Source organism: Leucoraja erinacea, chromosome 12 (genome assembly GCF_028641065.1).
Source record: "Leucoraja erinacea ecotype New England chromosome 12, Leri_hhj_1, whole genome shotgun sequence".
Taxonomy (NCBI): domain Eukaryota; kingdom Metazoa; phylum Chordata; class Chondrichthyes; order Rajiformes; family Rajidae; genus Leucoraja; species Leucoraja erinaceus.
In genome coordinates, this window is record NC_073388.1 from 3,088,456 (window position 1) to 3,106,134 (window position 17,679).

General features: G+C 45.6%; 1 protein-coding gene across 1 annotated transcript in view; it reads right to left on the reverse strand.

Annotated features, from left to right (window-relative positions):
* The window catches only part of si:ch211-26b3.4 (connector enhancer of kinase suppressor of ras 2), a 370,819-nt gene that overhangs the window by 20,091 nt on the left and 333,049 nt on the right, over positions 1–17,679 (reverse strand). Inside the window, exons 17-18 of the mRNA XM_055643472.1 lie at positions 13,542–13,615; positions 12,690–12,761 (exon numbers count right to left, since the gene is read on the reverse strand). Of these exons, the coding sequence (XP_055499447.1) occupies positions 12,690–12,761; positions 13,542–13,615 (146 nt within the window). The remainder of the gene's footprint in view (positions 1–12,689; positions 12,762–13,541; positions 13,616–17,679) is intronic.

The following is a 17,679-nucleotide window of genomic DNA, read 5'->3' on the forward strand; positions in this document are numbered from 1 at the left end:
GTGTAGTGTCATTTATTGTCACATGTCACGAGGTACAGTGAAAAGCTTTTTGTTGTGTGCTATCCAGTCAGTGGAAGGCTATGCATGATTACAACCGAGCTGTCCACAGTGCACAGTTACAGAATAAAGGGAATGACGTTTAGTGTAAGATAAAGTCCGGTAAAGTCCGATTAAAGATAGTCCGAGGGTCTCCAATGGGGCAGATGGGAGGTCAGAACCGCTCTCTAGTTGGTGATGGGATGGTTCAGTTGCCTGATGACAGCTGGGAAGAAACTGTCCCTGAATCTGGAGGTGTGCGTTTTCACACTTCTGTACTTCTTGCCTGATGGGAGAGGGGAGAAGAGGGAGTGGCCGGGGTGAGACTGGTCCTTGATTATGCTGCTGGTCTTGCTGAGACAGTGAGAAGTGTAGGTACGTTTTACTGCATGTCCAACAGCCATAGATTCATTACAACACAGAAACAGTCCCTTCTGCCCAACTCACCCATGCCAGCCACGGTGTTCCATCTAAGTTAGTCACATTTGGTCCATATCCCTTTAAACCTTTCCTATCCATGCACATGTCCAAGTCAGTCCGTCAGTCGTCAAAGACCAAGGATTAACAGGACATAATTAAATTACATCCCTCACTCCGGGGTTCGAAACTTTTCAACCCCATCTAGGCAGATTTAATTTCCAGTAATTAAATTAATCTGTAAAAAAAAGCCTTCCTGATTGATGGCAGTTACCAAATTACACAATGTCATAAAACAAAATGCATCCGGTTCACAAACATCCTTCACTGTGCTGAACGGCCCTCCTTCTCTGGCCCATCTCACAGTGACTCTCGGCCAACATGGTTGACTCATTAACTGCCTCTTGGTTCAGAGGGAATCACAGATAGACAGTAAGTGGAGCATTGTCTGTCATGTCAACATCCCATCAACAATCCACTTGAAAATACAGCCAAGACACATGGGATATTTGTAGTTGCACCAAAGACTTTGTTTTCTTTGCATCAGTATTACGGTTATTAGTTTATTGAATTGGCATCGTGGCATGGCGGTGGAGTTGCGTGTAAGTGTGCGGAGAGGGTGGATGTGTGTAAGTGTGTGTTGGTGTAGAATGTGTGTACATGTGTGTGTTGGTGTAGAATGGGTGTACATGTGTGTGTTGGTGTAGAATGTGTGTACATGTGGGTGTTGGTGTAGAATGTGTGTACATGTGCGTGTTGGTGTAGAATGTGTGTACATGTGGGTGTTGGTGTAGAATGTGTGTACATGTGGGTGTTGGTGTAGAATGTGTGTACATGTGCGTGTTGGTGTAGAATGTGTACATGTGCGTGTTGGTGTAGAATGTGTGTACATGTGGGTGTTGGTGTAGAATGTGTGTACATGTGTGTGTTGCTGTAGAATGTGTGTACATGTGTGGATGTGTGCAAATGGGTGAGTTGCAACTGGATAAACTTGGAACAAGGGAGACTGAGAGGGAATGAATGGAGTGAATCAGCAGGAGACATTTCTCCGAGTGATTGGCTCAACAATTGGAAGAATGAGAAGGAGGATGAAAGGGAATGTGTTCACCCAGTGGGTAATGTGAGTTTGGAATACAGCACTGAGCTGATAAAGTGGCAGAGACAGAAGCTCCCATCACCATGACACATTCTGGGCCGTGTACCTGAGGGGATCTTTGATTCCCTGTCCCAAGAGAATCGGGAGGTATCTTGTGTCTGGATGGTATCATTATAACTTCTTGTGCAAAGTCCCTGGAGCACGTTAGTACTCAACGATATCCCTGGAGCGTGAGGATATTTTTAGCGAAAGCCTATAGTGCATGAATCTTGTAGTGAGTTCTTTAGCGCGGGCCAACTTGAAGGGACTCCTTTGGGGTTCATCAGGAGTTGAAAACATTCCCTGGGAGGATGTCCATAGGATCCACAGGAGAGTGTCCGTACTTGTAGCGATGCTTCCCAGCATTTATAGAGTGTAGAGACATGTCTGGCACATGTTGCTCAAATTAATATTCCCTGTGCATCACTAAAATTGAGAAGATCAACCTTAATTTACGGGTGGGTATTTAGAGTTTCTCACCATCAAGGGAGAATTATGTGTGGGTGTAACTGAGATGGCAGAACCTCACATTCTGTGTAGACAATAGACAATAGACAATAGGTGCAGGAGTAGGCCATTTGGCCCTTTGAGCCAGCACCACCATTCAATGTGATCATGGCTGATCATCCCCAATCAGTCCCCGTTCCTGCCTTCTCCCCATATCCCCTGACTCTGCTATTTTTGAGACCCCTATCCAGAACTTGCCTCCACCGCCTTCTGAGGCTGAGAATTCCACAGACTCACCACTCTCTGTGAGAAAAAATGTTTCCTCGTCTCCGTTCTAAATGGCTTGCCCCTTATTCTTAAACTGTGATCCCTGGTCTGGATTCCCCCAACATCAGGAACATGTTTCCTGCCTCTAGCGTGTCCAAGCCCTTAACAATCTTTTATGTTTCAACGAGATACCCTCTCATCCTTCTAAATTCCAGTGTAGATTTTGTATATCCCATTGGGAGATCTTCGAAACCAACTGCACCAGCCTCTCCCGGTCCATCATTCACTACTGACGGACATCAGGAGTAGGTGTGCCATCGCTGAGAGATAAAGTTCAAGTTCAAGTTCAAATTTATTGTCATATGCATCAATTAAGGGACAGTGATATTTGAGTGACCAATTCCCTCGTGTTGGACAGGGAACTGCAATATATCCTTCAAAGCAACACGGCCTATTCTTTAGTTGAATGTTACAAGTGTGTGCTTACTTTCTGTGTTCAAGAATGGAACACAGAGCCTAGAACAGTGGAGCACAGTGGGGCGTGACCTGAGTGGGTTTTCTCTGGGTGCTCCGGTTTCCTCCCACACTCCAAAGTCGTACAGGTTTCGAGGTTAATTGGCTTCAGTAGAATTATAAATTGTCCGCAGTGTGTAGAATAGTTCTGGAGGTCGCAGGTCAACGTGGGATTGGTGGGTCAAAGGGTTTGTTCCTGTGCTTTAGACTTTAGAGATTCCTGTACTTTTAAAGTTTTCTCAACTTTTTCACACACAGAGTTGTGAGTCTGTGGAATTCTCTGCCTCAGAGGGCGGTGGAGGCTGGTTCTCTGGATACTTTCAAGAGAGAGCTAGATAGGGCTCTTAAAGATAGCGGAGTCAGGGGATATGGGGAGTAGGCAGGAACGGGGTACTGATTGGGGATGATCAGCCATGATCACGTTGAATTTTCGGCGCTGGCTCGAAGGGCCGAATGGCCTCCTCCTACACCTATTGTTTATTATTATTTATTATCTATTATAAACCCTTTGGCCCACAATGTCTGTGCCGAAGATAGACAAAAATGCAGGAGAAACTCAGTGGGTGCAGCAGCATCTATGGAGCGAAGGAAATAGGCAACATTTCGGGTCTGTGACGAACATGAAGATGAGTACATAATGCCAATGTACTAGTATAATTTAAAAAAACTTTAAAGGCAGCCGGTTTAATACACTCTACGGATTTTGTTAGGAAAAGCTGATCAAGATACTGAAGTGAGCATCTGTTTTAAACTTCCACCGAAATTTATTACCGGAGAATGGTCCTGACCCGAAACATCACCTATCCATGTTCTCCAGAGATGCTGCCTGACCTGCTGAGTTACTCCAGCACTTTGTATATTGTTTGTAAACAAGCACCTGCAGTTCACTTTGTCTCGTCTCCAGCACTTAAACGTTTTGAGCAGAGAGGAGTGGAGAGAATGTGTACATTTTACAAAGTGACCACAAAAGCTTAGAACAAACAACATATTTGATTGCTTTATGGTTTAGCATGAATTAAAAATGAATGAAGCACTAAATAATGGAAGAAGAGAGACATTATTAGGCGCATAGATGAACTATAGAAATCCAGAAGAAATGATTCAAAGTGAGACTGTGGGACTTCAGCGCATCATTTGAATGAGCTATTTTCAGCGACACCAGATTATCTTTTCCAATTCTTACAGGGAAGAAAGCCGATTTGATTCAAATCTGAAAACATATACCAATCCACCCGATGGGATTCACCTCTACAATTGGAACAAAACATGCCTCTCGGTAGCATTTGACAGCAAAGAATTTGTCGATGTAATGTCTGTGGATAGAATTCAGAGATAGCAGATCTTGGCCAAGCCTGACTACAGGGGAACAAAGGTTTTTAATCTAATTTCCCAAATGATTTAAACCATTTTACTCCGATTCTTATAGAATGGTCTATCTTCAATTCACTGATCTGTCTCCCCCTCGAACAGGTTTGTAGGTTAATTGGCTTGGGATAATTGTAAATTGACCCTAGTGTGTGTAGGATAGTGTTAGTGTGCGGGGATCGCTGGTCGGCGCGGGCTCGGTAGGCTGAAGTACCTGTTTCCGCCCTGTATCTTTAAAACTAAACTAAAATTGTCATCGAAGATAGGCACAAAATGCTGGAGTAACTCAGCGGGACAGGCAGCATCTCTGGAGAGAAGGAACGGGTGATGCAGGGTCTCAACCCAAAACATTTCATCACCCATTCCTTGTCTCCAGAGATGCTGCCTCTCCCGCTGAGTTACTCCAGCATGTTGTGTCTATCGTTGGTGTAAACCAGTATCCGCAGTTCCTTCCTAAACTAAAATTGTAATCACATTTCCCTTGAGGATCCCTTACCTTCGACCTTATCTGCTGTATTGAAACAGTTAGATTATGAATTAATTCGGTTTCAATGCAGAAGATAAGGTCTAGGTTGGTTCCACCACAAATAGTGGCAGATCATTCCCAAGGCCGGGATGTATCCCAGCATCAATGTGGATATCCTGCTTTCCAGTATTCTGAGAGGGACACAACAAACATGCAATCAACTCTTCAACAAGTGACTTTCACAAAGTGAGGAAATCTGCAAATGTTCGATTTAGGTTCTTGGTTTCCTGGTCCTCCAAAAATATTCCAAATGGACTTTAAACTGGAGGTGGTGGAGGGTGGACAAGCAAAAAAGGGTTCTTGTTCTTTTAGCCTCACTAAAACATCACGGCAGAGTGACCAAACACAGACTGACGTGCGATTGAGTCGAGCTTCATTTCCTGACCCACTGAGTTATTCCAGCATTTTGTATCTATCTACGGTATAAACCAGCATCTGCAGTTGCATTCTACACATTTAATCAGCAAGTGTGATGAAATATACGTATTGAAACTGATCATTTAACAGCACAGCTTCTGTACGATGTGCTACTAAACTGCCTATTTTTTTAAGAGAAATAACACCAAAAGAAATAAAATATGCAACAGAAAAAAATGACTGCAATAAATCTCGGCAGGGGAAAGGTTGATTGCCACAGTCATTCTAATTGCTGCATGGACTTGTTGCCAATGCTACAAATGATTGGCTCCATTTTAAACAAGCCCTGTGTAATCAACAGATCTGAGTATCATCACTGTAGCTCCCGACATTATTGCCTGCAAGTGTGGAATTCATTAGCATTCCCCTTCCTTTAATCTCTCGCCAGTTTGCTTTTCAATTGGAGGATATTACAACATTTCATTTGTTGTTTACTACTCTGGAAATAAATGCGGCCATTAAGCAATTGCTGTGGTCTGGGCCAAGGGCATTTCAGATGGAGAGAGGCGTAACACTAATGCATCAGTGGCAAATTAGATTTCTTTGTAGCAAGAGTATGTGATCATTGGGATACAGAACATCAGCCAACTCACGAGTGAATGCTTCAAAGGCAGTCAGGCCGACCGACATCAAAAGGTTGTCTCAACTAGGCCCTGCTCCAAGTAAAATGTACTCACAGAAACTAGCTTGTTATTTGTCAACATGGGCGAGATCTTGATAATATATTTCCTGTTCCTCCTTCCCCCCTATGGCACCTGTTTCTCCTGCCCTCACCCCGGCCCATCCCCTGCCACATACATCCCACCCTCAGGATCTCAGGACCACACAAGCTTCTCCACCACGACAAGGTGACAGTCCACATAGTTGATAAGGATGTGGGAAAATGAAGGGGTTTACTGTACGCCAAGGTGACAGTTCCATGACTAGTCATATGATAAGGATGTGGGGGCAAAAAACTGAAGGGGGTTTACTGTAAATGAGTTGCAGGGTTTCAGATGTTACAAAGGGGTTGAACAAGTTAGGGCTTTATTCTTTGGAGCGCTATGACTAGATTTTTATATTTAAATCATTTCATTAGCTATTGGTAGGGCAAGCTTTTCCCAATCTGAAAAAGGGGGGACTGAAGTTTAGGGGTAACATAGGGGGAACTTCTTTACTCAAGAGTGGTAGCTGTGTGGAATGAGCTTCCAGTGAAGGTGGTGGAGGCAGGTTCGTTTTTATTTAAAAAATAAATTGGATAGTTATATGGATGGGAAGGGAATGGAGGGTTATGGTCTGAGCAGGTAGATGGGACTAGGGAATTATGTGTTCGGCACGGACTAGAAGGGTCGAGATGGCCTGTTTCCGTGCTGTAATTGTTATATGGTTATATGGTTAAAAGGGGACTAATCTACAAATTGCTTCTCCTTCTTGCGAATGAAACATCAATAAACCAAAGGAATAGTTAGATCTCAATCCGGGTGTTGAGCAGCCAGGTTGTTGTCTCTGTTGGCGTCAATGTCTGCCAGGCCCTGACACAGCTCCATGTGGTGGGTGGTAGAGCGGGCACCCAGAGATGACATGGTTGGCTGGCTGTTGTTCTGCTCCACATTCACAGGCTGGGCTCTGGCGGAGGGAGCCCCCATCTCCACACGCTGGCATTGAAACGCCCAACTCCAGCACCAAGTCTGTTGAGCTTCACCCATGCTCCTCTGGGGAGGTCAGACCCTGGACAGCTTCTATCTGGTGAAGAGATGTAGGTGTGTAATGGAGATGAGGTTGCCTTCCGCTCCTGTGTCCACTTGGTGGCTATCCAGTGTGCTTTTGTCCCAGTTGGATGGATGGATGCTAGGAGTTGTTTACCATGTGGAGCAAAGGGGTGACGGGACTTCAGTCTGGGTGGCCTCTGCTTATTCATAGAAATATAGAAACATAGAAAATAGGTGCAGGAATAGGCCATTCGGCCCTTCGAGCCTGCACCGCCATTCAATATGATCATGGCTGATCATCCAACTCAGTAACCTGTACCTGCCTTCTCTCCATACCCACTGATCCCTTTAGCCACAAGGGCCACATCTAACTCACTCTTAAATATAGCCAATGAACTGGCCTCAACTACCTTCTGTGGCAGAGAATTCCACAGATTCACCACTCTCTGTGTGAAAAATGTTTTTCTCATCTCGGTCCCAAAAGATTTCCCCCTTATCCTTAAACTGTGACCCCTTGTTCTGGACTTCCCCAACGTCGGGAACAATCTTCCTGCATCTAGCCTGTCCAACCTCTTAAGAATTTTGTACGTTTCTATAAGATCCCCCCTCGGTAATGTATGAATATTAATTAGCGCTATGTCACAATTTATTCGCCTGCCATTTTATAGACTTGTAAAATTGTAAATAAAGTTACAAGCTCATTTTAAATAGGAGTTGAATCTTTGCCTTAAAATAGTGAAGAGAAGCATTTGGCGGAAACATTCCAGCTGCTGATATCATCTTCTGTTCTAACCTGATTCATGCTGCCTCTACACATGAGTGGCAATCAGAGAAAATGCAAAAATGACTCTTTGTCACATTTCTAAAAATACCCCCACAAATGCTTGAGATAATATCTTGTCCTAATCATTGCCTCCACAGATAGAAGCGCATGTTTAAATCCACCCTTTCCAGCCCTGCTCACCCTCCCCGACTCTCAGTGGCACTGGCAACTTATTTATACAAGAATATTCTAGAATAGACTACATGACACTTTGTGTGATGCACCAGCATACATTAATAAAACATGCACCCACAGTCCACCAGTGGAATAATGGGCCTGTCCCCCTTAGGCGATTTTTTAGGCAACTACAGACAATAGACAATCGGTGCAGGAGGAGGCCATTCGGCCCTTCGAGCCAGCACCGCCATTTAATGTGATCATGGCTGATCATCCCAAACCAGTACCCCGTTCCTGCCTTCTCCCCATATCCCCTGACTCCACTATCTTTAAGAGCCCTATCTAGCTCTCTCTTGAAAGCATCCAGAGAACCGGCCTCCAGAGAATTCCACAGACTCACCACTCTCTGTGTGAAAAAGTGTTTCCTCGTCTCCGCTCTAATTGGCTTACTTCTTATTCTTAAACTGTGGCCCCTGGTTCTGGACTCCCCCAACATCGGGAACATGTTTCCTGCCTCTAGCGTGTCCAAACCCTTAACAAGCCCCTAACAAACTACAGACTAGTTTGTTGCCACGTTCGCCGCTGGTCGCCGCTGGTCGCCGCTGGTCGCCGCTGGTCGCCGGGTGTCGTCTCCTCAGTCGCGCAAAAAGTCGTCGCGTCTTTCTGTTCGCCGCTAAATGACTTCGGCCCACCTTGCCCACACTGACCAACATGTCCCATCTACACTAGTCCCACCTGCCTGCGTTGGGCCCATGTCCCTCTAAACCGGTCCAAACCTTTCCTACTTCACATAATATCACTGCCACCATCTCCATCACAGATTGGAACTTCTCTAATCATTGAATCTTAAGCACGCTATTATTTCTTCCTCCTCCACCATCCTCGGCAGCGCGTTCCAGGCACTCACCACCCTCCGTGTAAAATAACTTCCCCCGCACACCCCCTTTAACTTCGCCCTTCTCATCTTAAAGCTGTTCCATCTAGTCTTTGACATTTCCATCCGGAGCGTTGGACCCTCCCGCCGGGGATAGCCAGAGAAGAGCTCCGACCGCCGGCCTGCGGCCTATAACTTCTTGAAGCCGCCCGCGGTCTCCAGTAAGACAGTGCCCATTCGGGAACATAATCCAAGCTGCGGAGTGTGTTGGACCGTCTCGACGAGAGGGCCTGTACATCGGGCCGTCCATAGCGGCGACTGTATTGGGTTTATAGCCCCGACCACGGGTGAACAAAGAAGAGAACTGACTGAACTTTGTGCCTTCCACCATAGTGAAGAATGCTGTGGTGGATGTTTGTGTTAAATCTTATTGTGTAGATTGTGTGTTCTTTTTTAATTGTGCTGCTGCTGGCAAATTAATTTCACTGCACCTTCGGGTGTATGTGACAAATAAACTTGACTTTGACTTTATCCTGGGATAAAGATTCAGTCTGTCTACACTAGTGATGCCTCATAATATCATATCCCCCAACAACCTCCAGCTCTCCTGAGGAAACAAGCCGAGTTTGTCCAAACTCCCGGTAGCTAATACCCTGTAATCCAGCCACATTGGGATGAATCTCTTCTGCCTTTCTAAAGCCTCTACATTCTTCCCATAATAGGGCCACCAGAATTGAAACAATACTCCAAATGTGGTTGAACCAAAGTTTGACAGCGTGACTTGTACTCAATGGCCCTAATGACAAAGGTAAGCTGACGTACACCTGCTACATCACTCCATCTCCTTGTGTTGCCTCTTGGCAGGAAACACAAACTGGAAAGGTTGGGTATCTGAAATTACTGACATGAGTGATGAACGCCGTCAGCTGAGATGGCAGGATGGGGCCGGGGTAAAGTTGCTTGTAACAGCACCAGGGATTGGTACGATCCTGACTACGGGTGCTGTCCACATTGATAATGACCACATTGGTGGGCGGCACGACCGATGTTGCAACGGCCTCTGCAGTCCGTCTGTCTTTTTTTAAATGTTTTTGTCCCGTTGAGGGTATTGTTTGTAGTGGGTTTTTAAATGTGTATGTGTGGGGGGCGGGGGGTGGGTGGGGGAAATTTTTAAATCTCTTCCCTGTACAGGGACCCGACATTTTCCCTGTCGGGTCTCCGTTGTCGTTGGGGCCCAGCACCGTGGAGCGGCCTCCAACCAGAACAACAGCTCAAGTCACGGAGCCTGCGGAACTGCGGACCTACCATCATGGAGCTGGCCGGCTTCGGAGCGTGGAGAGCAGCGGTGGCGCGCTGCTGCGACCCGACTCTGGTGGATGGTGACACCGGGAGCTCGCGGGTCCCCGGTGGGAGACCGCTTTGTGGGGCACCGGCAACAGCAACTTCACCCGCCCGAATTGTGGGGTTGAAAGTGACCTGGAGCGGGGCCTTACATCGCCCGGCGCGGCTTTAAATGGCCGCAGACTTGTTAGCGCCCGTCGGGGGTTTTGACTTTGACTTTGACATTGGGAGAAGAATGGAGAGCAGGGGAGAGACAAGACTTTGCCTTCCATCACAGTGAGGAGGAGATTCACTGTGATGGATGTTTGTGTAAATTGTGTCGGTGTGTGTCTTGGTTTTTTTCTTGTATGACTGCAGAAACCAAATTTCGTTTGAACTTCATGTGAGGTTCAAATGACAAATAAATGGTATTGTGTTGTATTGTGTTGTCTGAATGGAGTTTGCACGTTCTCCCTGTGACCACGTGGGTTTTCTCCGGGTGCTCCGGTTTCCTCCCACATTCCAAAGATGTACAGATTTGTAGGGAAATTGGCTTTGGTAAAAAGTGTAAATTGTCCCCAATGTGTCGGGTAGTGCAAGTGTACAGGGTGAGCGCTGGTCGGCACAGAATCGGTGGGCCGAAGGGCCTCTTTCCACGCTGTATCTCTGAAGTAAAGTCTAAAACTAAATGTTATGGGGAAGAATGGTTAATTGGATGACTCCATTAAAGGGCTGGCATAGACATGATGGGCCAAATGGCTTTCTCTCGCATCCTTCTTAGATTCTATGCTTCTCATTTTCAGACTAACTTTTGGTATAAAGTACATTTTCATTAGGTAAAATTACAGCTTAGCTAAACGGAATTAACTTGTTCAAACACTTCATGTTTAATTATGTATGTATTGTGTATGTATTGTGTATTAATTATGTATGGTATCGCTTGTAAACATTAATGTCTGTTAAAGAAATATATACATAGGCAACCTGTTCACAGATTAGTCAATGCAGCACGGATTTTCTCTCTCCATGAAATAATACTTTACTTAATACTGAGAGTAAGCATGCGGATACAGCAGGCAGTGAAGAAAGCTGATGGCATGTTGGTCTTTATAACAAGAGGAGTTGAGTATAGGAGCAAAGAGGTCCTTCTGCAGTTGTACAGGGCCCTAGTGAGACCACACCTGGAATTTGGTCTCCAAATTTGAGGAAGGACATTCTTGCCATAGAGGGAGTACAGGGAAGGTTTACCAGACTGATTCCTGGGATGGTAGGACTTTCAGTTAATCAATGTGTAGGGAGTGGATTAGAAAGGGTCAACATAGAACGCTTGCGAGCGAGTGAATGATGATTTATGTGAACTCAGTGGGCTGAAAATCCTGTTTCAATGCTCTAAACCAAACTAAAAACTAGCGTGATGTTAAACTATAATGATTCAATTATGCGTTTTTATCACATGAACCTATATACAGTGTACTCTATCTCTAAACCAAACGAAGATACAGTGTACAAACTAGCGTGATGTTAAACTATAATGATTCAATTATGCGTTTTTATCACATGAACCTATGTACAGATACAGTGTACAGATACAGTGTACAGATACAGTGTACAGATACAGTGTACAGATACAGTGTACAGATACAGTGTACAGATACAGTGTAGAGATGCAGTGTACAGATACAGTGTACAGATACAGTGTACAAATACAGTGTACAGATACAGTGTACAGATATAGTACAGTGTAATGCGGTGTTTTGCATTATGCAGCCACCATCACCAAGGCACTACACTAGTGTCACCACGTTTTGGTGGCAATGATCAGTTGATATATCAGAGATAGACAAAAATGCTGGAGAAACTCAGCTGGTGAGGCAGCATCTATCGAGTGAAGGAAATAGGTGACATTTCGAGTCGAGACCTTTCGAAGGAATAGGTGATGTTTCGGCTCGAGACCCTTTATATATCAGGCTGTTTAAAACATACTTTGATGACAAAAGGAGGAAGATGACGGAACGTTATTGCCATCCATCACGGTGAGGAACATTGATCCCACTGTGGTGGATGTTTATGTTATCCTCTATTGTGTGTTGTGTTCTTTTTATTCGTACGGCTGTATGGTAACTCACAGTTCACTGTACCAACTGGTGCATGTGACAATAAATGTGAACTTGAACTTGATCTTTGATCGTTGACTATCCAGTCATTTTCACATGTACACATATTCTGTACACACAACATTTCTATACACTGACAACAAAGTGCCCGGGCAGAGAGAAGTGATGACAGAGAGCAGTCGTGCTCAGAGATGTTGTTCAAGATGAAGCATTTAAGGCGCTGAAATAAACACTCTCCCCATCTGCAGGTAAACAACCAAGGCATTCACATTCACATAAAACGAACAGCGAGGTCACGGCAAGCTCTCGTCAAATGGATTTCAATGTCTACGTTGAACAACGATGATTATCTTATCAACTTCCTCTCGCGGAGGAGACCAGCAGCAACATACACGTCTTGTTTTAAAACATTTAGTGTAATCAGACTGTGTTAATGGACGCACTTTGCAATTTCACTGATTCAATCTGTGATTCTGATCACAATGTGACTGCCGATTACTCTGCGTAATCTATCATTTAGGTGCCATTGAAGCATGCATAAAGCGGTCCAAATAAAACTCATTGCTGCTTGAGCCTGAAGCTACTGTTCAAATGCTTGAATAATGTCTGTCAGAATAGAACTCTTTTTACCTGTTCATTTCCTCCAAACAGTCGGTGGCAAAGTAGAAGCTCTTTATCTTTGGATGGCAAGCCTTGAAGGCACTTCAGGAAAACAAAATTGTCACAGTCACACAACACGGAACAGAAAAGAAGGGAGGTAATTATTTTTAGCATGTAATTATCAATGGACACATGCTATCTGAAGAGGGGTCTCCACCCGAAGCATCGCCTATTCATGTTCTCCAGAGATGCTGCCCGACCTGCTGTTACTCCAGTACTTTCTGTCATTTTTTTTTGTAAACAAGCATCTGCAGTTCATTATTTCTACGTTTCCACCTATCACTCACCAGGCTTTGTCCCACCCCGCTTTTGTTTAGAGATACAGCGCGGAAACAGTCCCTTCGGCCCACCGAGTCCGCACCGACCAGCGATCCCCGCACACTAACACTATCCTACACACACTGGGGGCAATTTACACTTACACCAAGCCAATTAACCTGCAAATCTGTACGTCTTTGGAGTGTGGGAGGGAACGGAAGATCTTGGAGAAAACCCACGCAGATCACGGGGAGAAGGTACAAACTCTGTACAGACAGCGCCCGTAGTCAGGATCGAACCTGGGTCTCTGGGGATGTACAGCAGCAACTCTGCCACTGTGCCACTGTGCCACCACAACCTTTTTCATTCCAGCTTTCTCCCCCCTTCTCCAATCTGTCTGGATAAGGGCCCCCGCCCGAAACGTCGCCTGTCCAATTCCCTCCGCAGATGCTGTCAGACCCGCTGAGTTACTCGATTGTTTTATGTTTTAGCAAACAATGTCCTTGGTTTACAGAGTTCATCTTGTTACAAATATTGCAATTCAGCTTTCAGGTCAACACTTACTATTTCCGTCTGCATTCAATTGCTCTGTCGATTCTGAACTCTGGCAGGCTGATGAATCCCTCCGCCTTTTCATCCTGGAACATAGAAACAAAGCACAGTGCGTGTTGGTGATGCCCGGTTTCCCCCACGTACTCAACGAACTTCCTGTTTTGGCTGAAAAATATGTCACATTTTGGGCCATTTAGTCTTTGATGAAAATAGGAATTAGTGTAAGTTAATTTTGTGTGGCACGGTGGCGCAGCGGTAGAGTTGCTGCCTCACAGCTCCAGAGACCCGGGTTCGATCCTGACCACGGGTGCTGTCTGTACGGAGTTTGTACGTTCTCCCCGTGGGGTTTCTCCGGGTGCTCTGTTTTTCTCCCACACTCCAACGATGTACAGGTTTGTTGGTTAATCGGCTTGGGTAAGTTGTAAAATTGTCCCCAGTCTGTGTAGGTTAGTGTAAGGGATGATTACTGGTCGGCACGGACTCGGTGGGCCAAAGGGCCTGTTCCCACGCTGTATCTCTACAGTTCTTTACTGAGAGCATCGAGTTGTAGCTCAGACAGCTCTAATTTAATCATGAACTTCCTGGGTGATTCATTCAAACAGTGCTCTCGTGTGACCAGCCTCAACTTGTTCATTATTGCATGAAGACACACTAGGAACTGCAGGTGTTGGAATCTTGAGAAAACCACAAAGTGCTGGAGGATCTCAGTGGGTCAGGTAACATCTGGGGAGGGAATGATACTGTCTGTTGAAGGGTCCTGACCCAAAACCTTGCTTTCCGATCACTGCCTCACCCCGCTGAGTTCTTCCAGCACTTTGAGCATTGCATTGTATGTAGGGTGTAATATTTCCTAATGACAGACTCAGTGTGCTCTGTGCAACCGGCCAAAACCCAAACAAAGACTTTGCAAAATTAATGCCAAAAAGATTGCCATTGTGGCTGAATTGTATTAGTAGAGCTTTAATCCCTTCATGTTGGCAGTGGCTTCTGCCTCCAGCTAACTGTAAAACAAAGCCTTGGATAGACACAAAGTGCCGCAGTAACTCAGCGGGTCAGGCAGCATCTCTGGAGAGAAGGAATATGTGACGTTTCCTTCAAACTGAGAGGGAAAGTGGAGGTATGAGGAGGTACAAAGAACAAATAGACAATGGACCATAGGAGCAGGAGGAGGCCATTCAGCCCTTCGAGCCATTCAAAGTGATCATGGCTGATCATCCACAATCAGTACCCCGTTCCTGCCTTCTCCCCATATCCGCTATCTTTAAGAGCTTTGTCTGGCTCTCTCTTGAAAGCATCCAGGGAACTGGCCTCCACCGCCCTCTGAGGCAGAGACTCACAGCACTCCATGTGAAAAAGTGTTTCCTCATCTCCGTTCTAAATGGCCTACCTCTTATTCTTAAATTGTGGCCCCTACCTCTGGACTCCCCCAACATCGGGAACATATATCCTGTTTTGATGAATTAAAGTTCTGAAAATAACAAATCGTCGACTGAACCGATGATTATGGAAAGATTATGGCTGTGGAAAAGGTGCAAATGAGTTTATAGACGCAAAATGCTGGAGTAACTAACTTACTCCAATGATGTAAAGGTTTCTTTAGAGTCTTGACCCGAAACGTCACCTATTCCTTTTCTCCAGAAATGCTGTCTGACTCGAAGGTAGACACAAAAAGCTGGAGTAACTCAGTGGGACAGGCAGCATCACTGGAGAGAAGGATTGGGTGACGTTTCGGGTCGAGACCCTTCTTCTTCAGAAAATCCTTCAGGGAGAACGTGCAAACTCCGCACAAATAGCACACGAGTCCAGAATCAAAGCCAGGTCTCTGTCTGGCACTGTGAGGCAGCAGTTCGACCAGCTGTGCCACTGTGCCGCCCTTTCATGTAAGCAGAATGTCAAACATTATCTATCCCATTGTTAGACCAGGGAACTCTCTCTGCAACACTGTTGAATGGCCAATCTCGACCTGAACAAATGTCTCCTGAAAATCAGAGGCCATTCATAAATCTGCATGTGATCCAGGAAAAAAGGCAATCAGTCACAAAGCTGAGGGTTTTACACCAAAGACAATTTAGTAATGAGGTGTTATTTACTTCTGTTTGTTATTGCAGTCAATGCATTTTAACGAGGAGTGAAGCAGCCTGTAAACACAGCTGCTTCTGCCAAGATAACTGGAGCAGTCAGCACTGTCTGAATGCCAACATGTAAGCTGCCGGCAATGCAGATGAAGACACAAAGTGCTGGAGTAACTCAGAGGGTCGGGCAGCATCCCGAGAGAACATGGATAGGTGGCGTTTCAGGTTGGGACCCCTCTTTAGGCTCACCCAAAACGTCACTTACCCATGTGCAGGAAGGAACTGAACATCAGTCTGAAGAAGGGTCTCGACCCGAAATGTCGCCCATTCCTTCCCTCCAGAGATGCCGCCTGTCCCGCTGAGTTACTCCAGCATTTTGTCTCAACCTTCGATTGAAACCAGCATTCTTTCCTGCACAAGGAACTGCAGGAGCTGGTTTAAACCGAAGACAGACCTAAGAAGCTGGAGTAACTCAGCGGGACAGGCAGCATCTCTGGAGGGAAGGATGGGTGACGTTTCGGGTCGAGACCCTTCTTCAGACTGAAAGTCATGGGAGAGGGAAACGAGAGATGTAGACAAGGGAGAGATAGAACAATGAATGAAAGATATGCAAAAAAGTAAAGATGATAAAGGCCATTGTTTGTTGGGTGAAAGCAAGACTTGGGTGGGGGAGGGATGGAGAGAGAGGGAATGCCGGGGTTACTTGAACTTGGAGAAATCAATATTCATACCACTGGGTTGTAAAAAGGAACTGCAGGAGCTGGTTTAAACCAAAGATAGACACAAAGAGCTGGAGTAACTCAGGGGGACAGGCAACATCTCTGGGGAGAAGGAATGGGTGATGTTTCGAGTGGGTCTGAAGAAGGGTCTTGTCCCGAAACGTCACCCATTCCTTCTCTCCAGATGCTGCCTGTCCCCCTGAGTTACTCCAGCTTTTTGTGTGTATCCACTGGGTTGTCAGCTGCCACCTACCCAAGTCCTCCAGAGATGCTGACTGACCTGCTGAGTTACTCCACCACTTTGTGCTTTGTTGGATGTCCCTCTTGAGGCTCATAATGAGAATTGACCACTTGGACAGAACATTTTAAATGCTGTATCAAAATAGTTACTAGCTGTTTGCACATTCCTTTCCAGAGCTCACGTGGTGGATGGGGAGAGAATGTTTCCAGTAGTCGGGAGTCGAGGACATACTTTCAGAATATTGACCAGGAGGGATTTCTCTAGCCAGACGGTGGCAGATCTGTGTGGAATCCATTGCCACTGTCGGCAGTGGGGGCCAAGTCATTATGTTTAAAGCAGAGAATGATAGGTTCTTGATGGGTAAGGGGATGAAAGGGGATTTGAGTATAGGAGCAGGGAGGTTTTACTGCAGTTGTACAGGGTCTTGGTGAGACCACACCTGGAGTATTGCGTACAGTTTTGGTCTCCTAATCTGAGGAAAGACATTCTTGCCATAGAGGGAGTACAGAGAAGGTTCACCAGACTGATTCCTGGGATGTCAGGACTTTCATATGAAGAAAGACTGGATAGACTCGGCTTGTACTCGCTAGAATTTAGAAGAGGAGGGGGATCTTATAGAAACTTACAAAATTCTTAAGGGATTGGATAGGATGGGAGATGCAGGAAGATGGTTCCCGATGTTGGGGAAGTCCAGAACAAGGGGTCATAGTTTAAGGATAAGGGGGGAATCTTTTAGGACCGAGATGAGAAAAACTTTTTTCACACAGAGAGTGGTGAATCTCTGGAATTCTCTGCCGCAGAAGGTAGTTGAGGCCAGTTCATTGGCTATATTTAAGAGGGAGTTAGATGTGGCCCTTGTGGCTAAAGGGATCAGGGGGTATGGAGAAAAGGCAGGAACAGGATACTGAGTTGGATGATCAGCCATGATCATATTGAATGGCGGTGCTGGCTCGAAGGGCCGAATGGCCTACTCCTGCACCTATTTTCTATGTTTCTATGTTTCTATGAAAGGCTAAGGGGAGAAAGGCAGGAGAATAAGATTGAGAAGGGAAAATAGATCAGCTCTGATCGAATGGCAGAGCAGGCTCGATGGGCCGAATGGCCTAATTCTGCTCCTA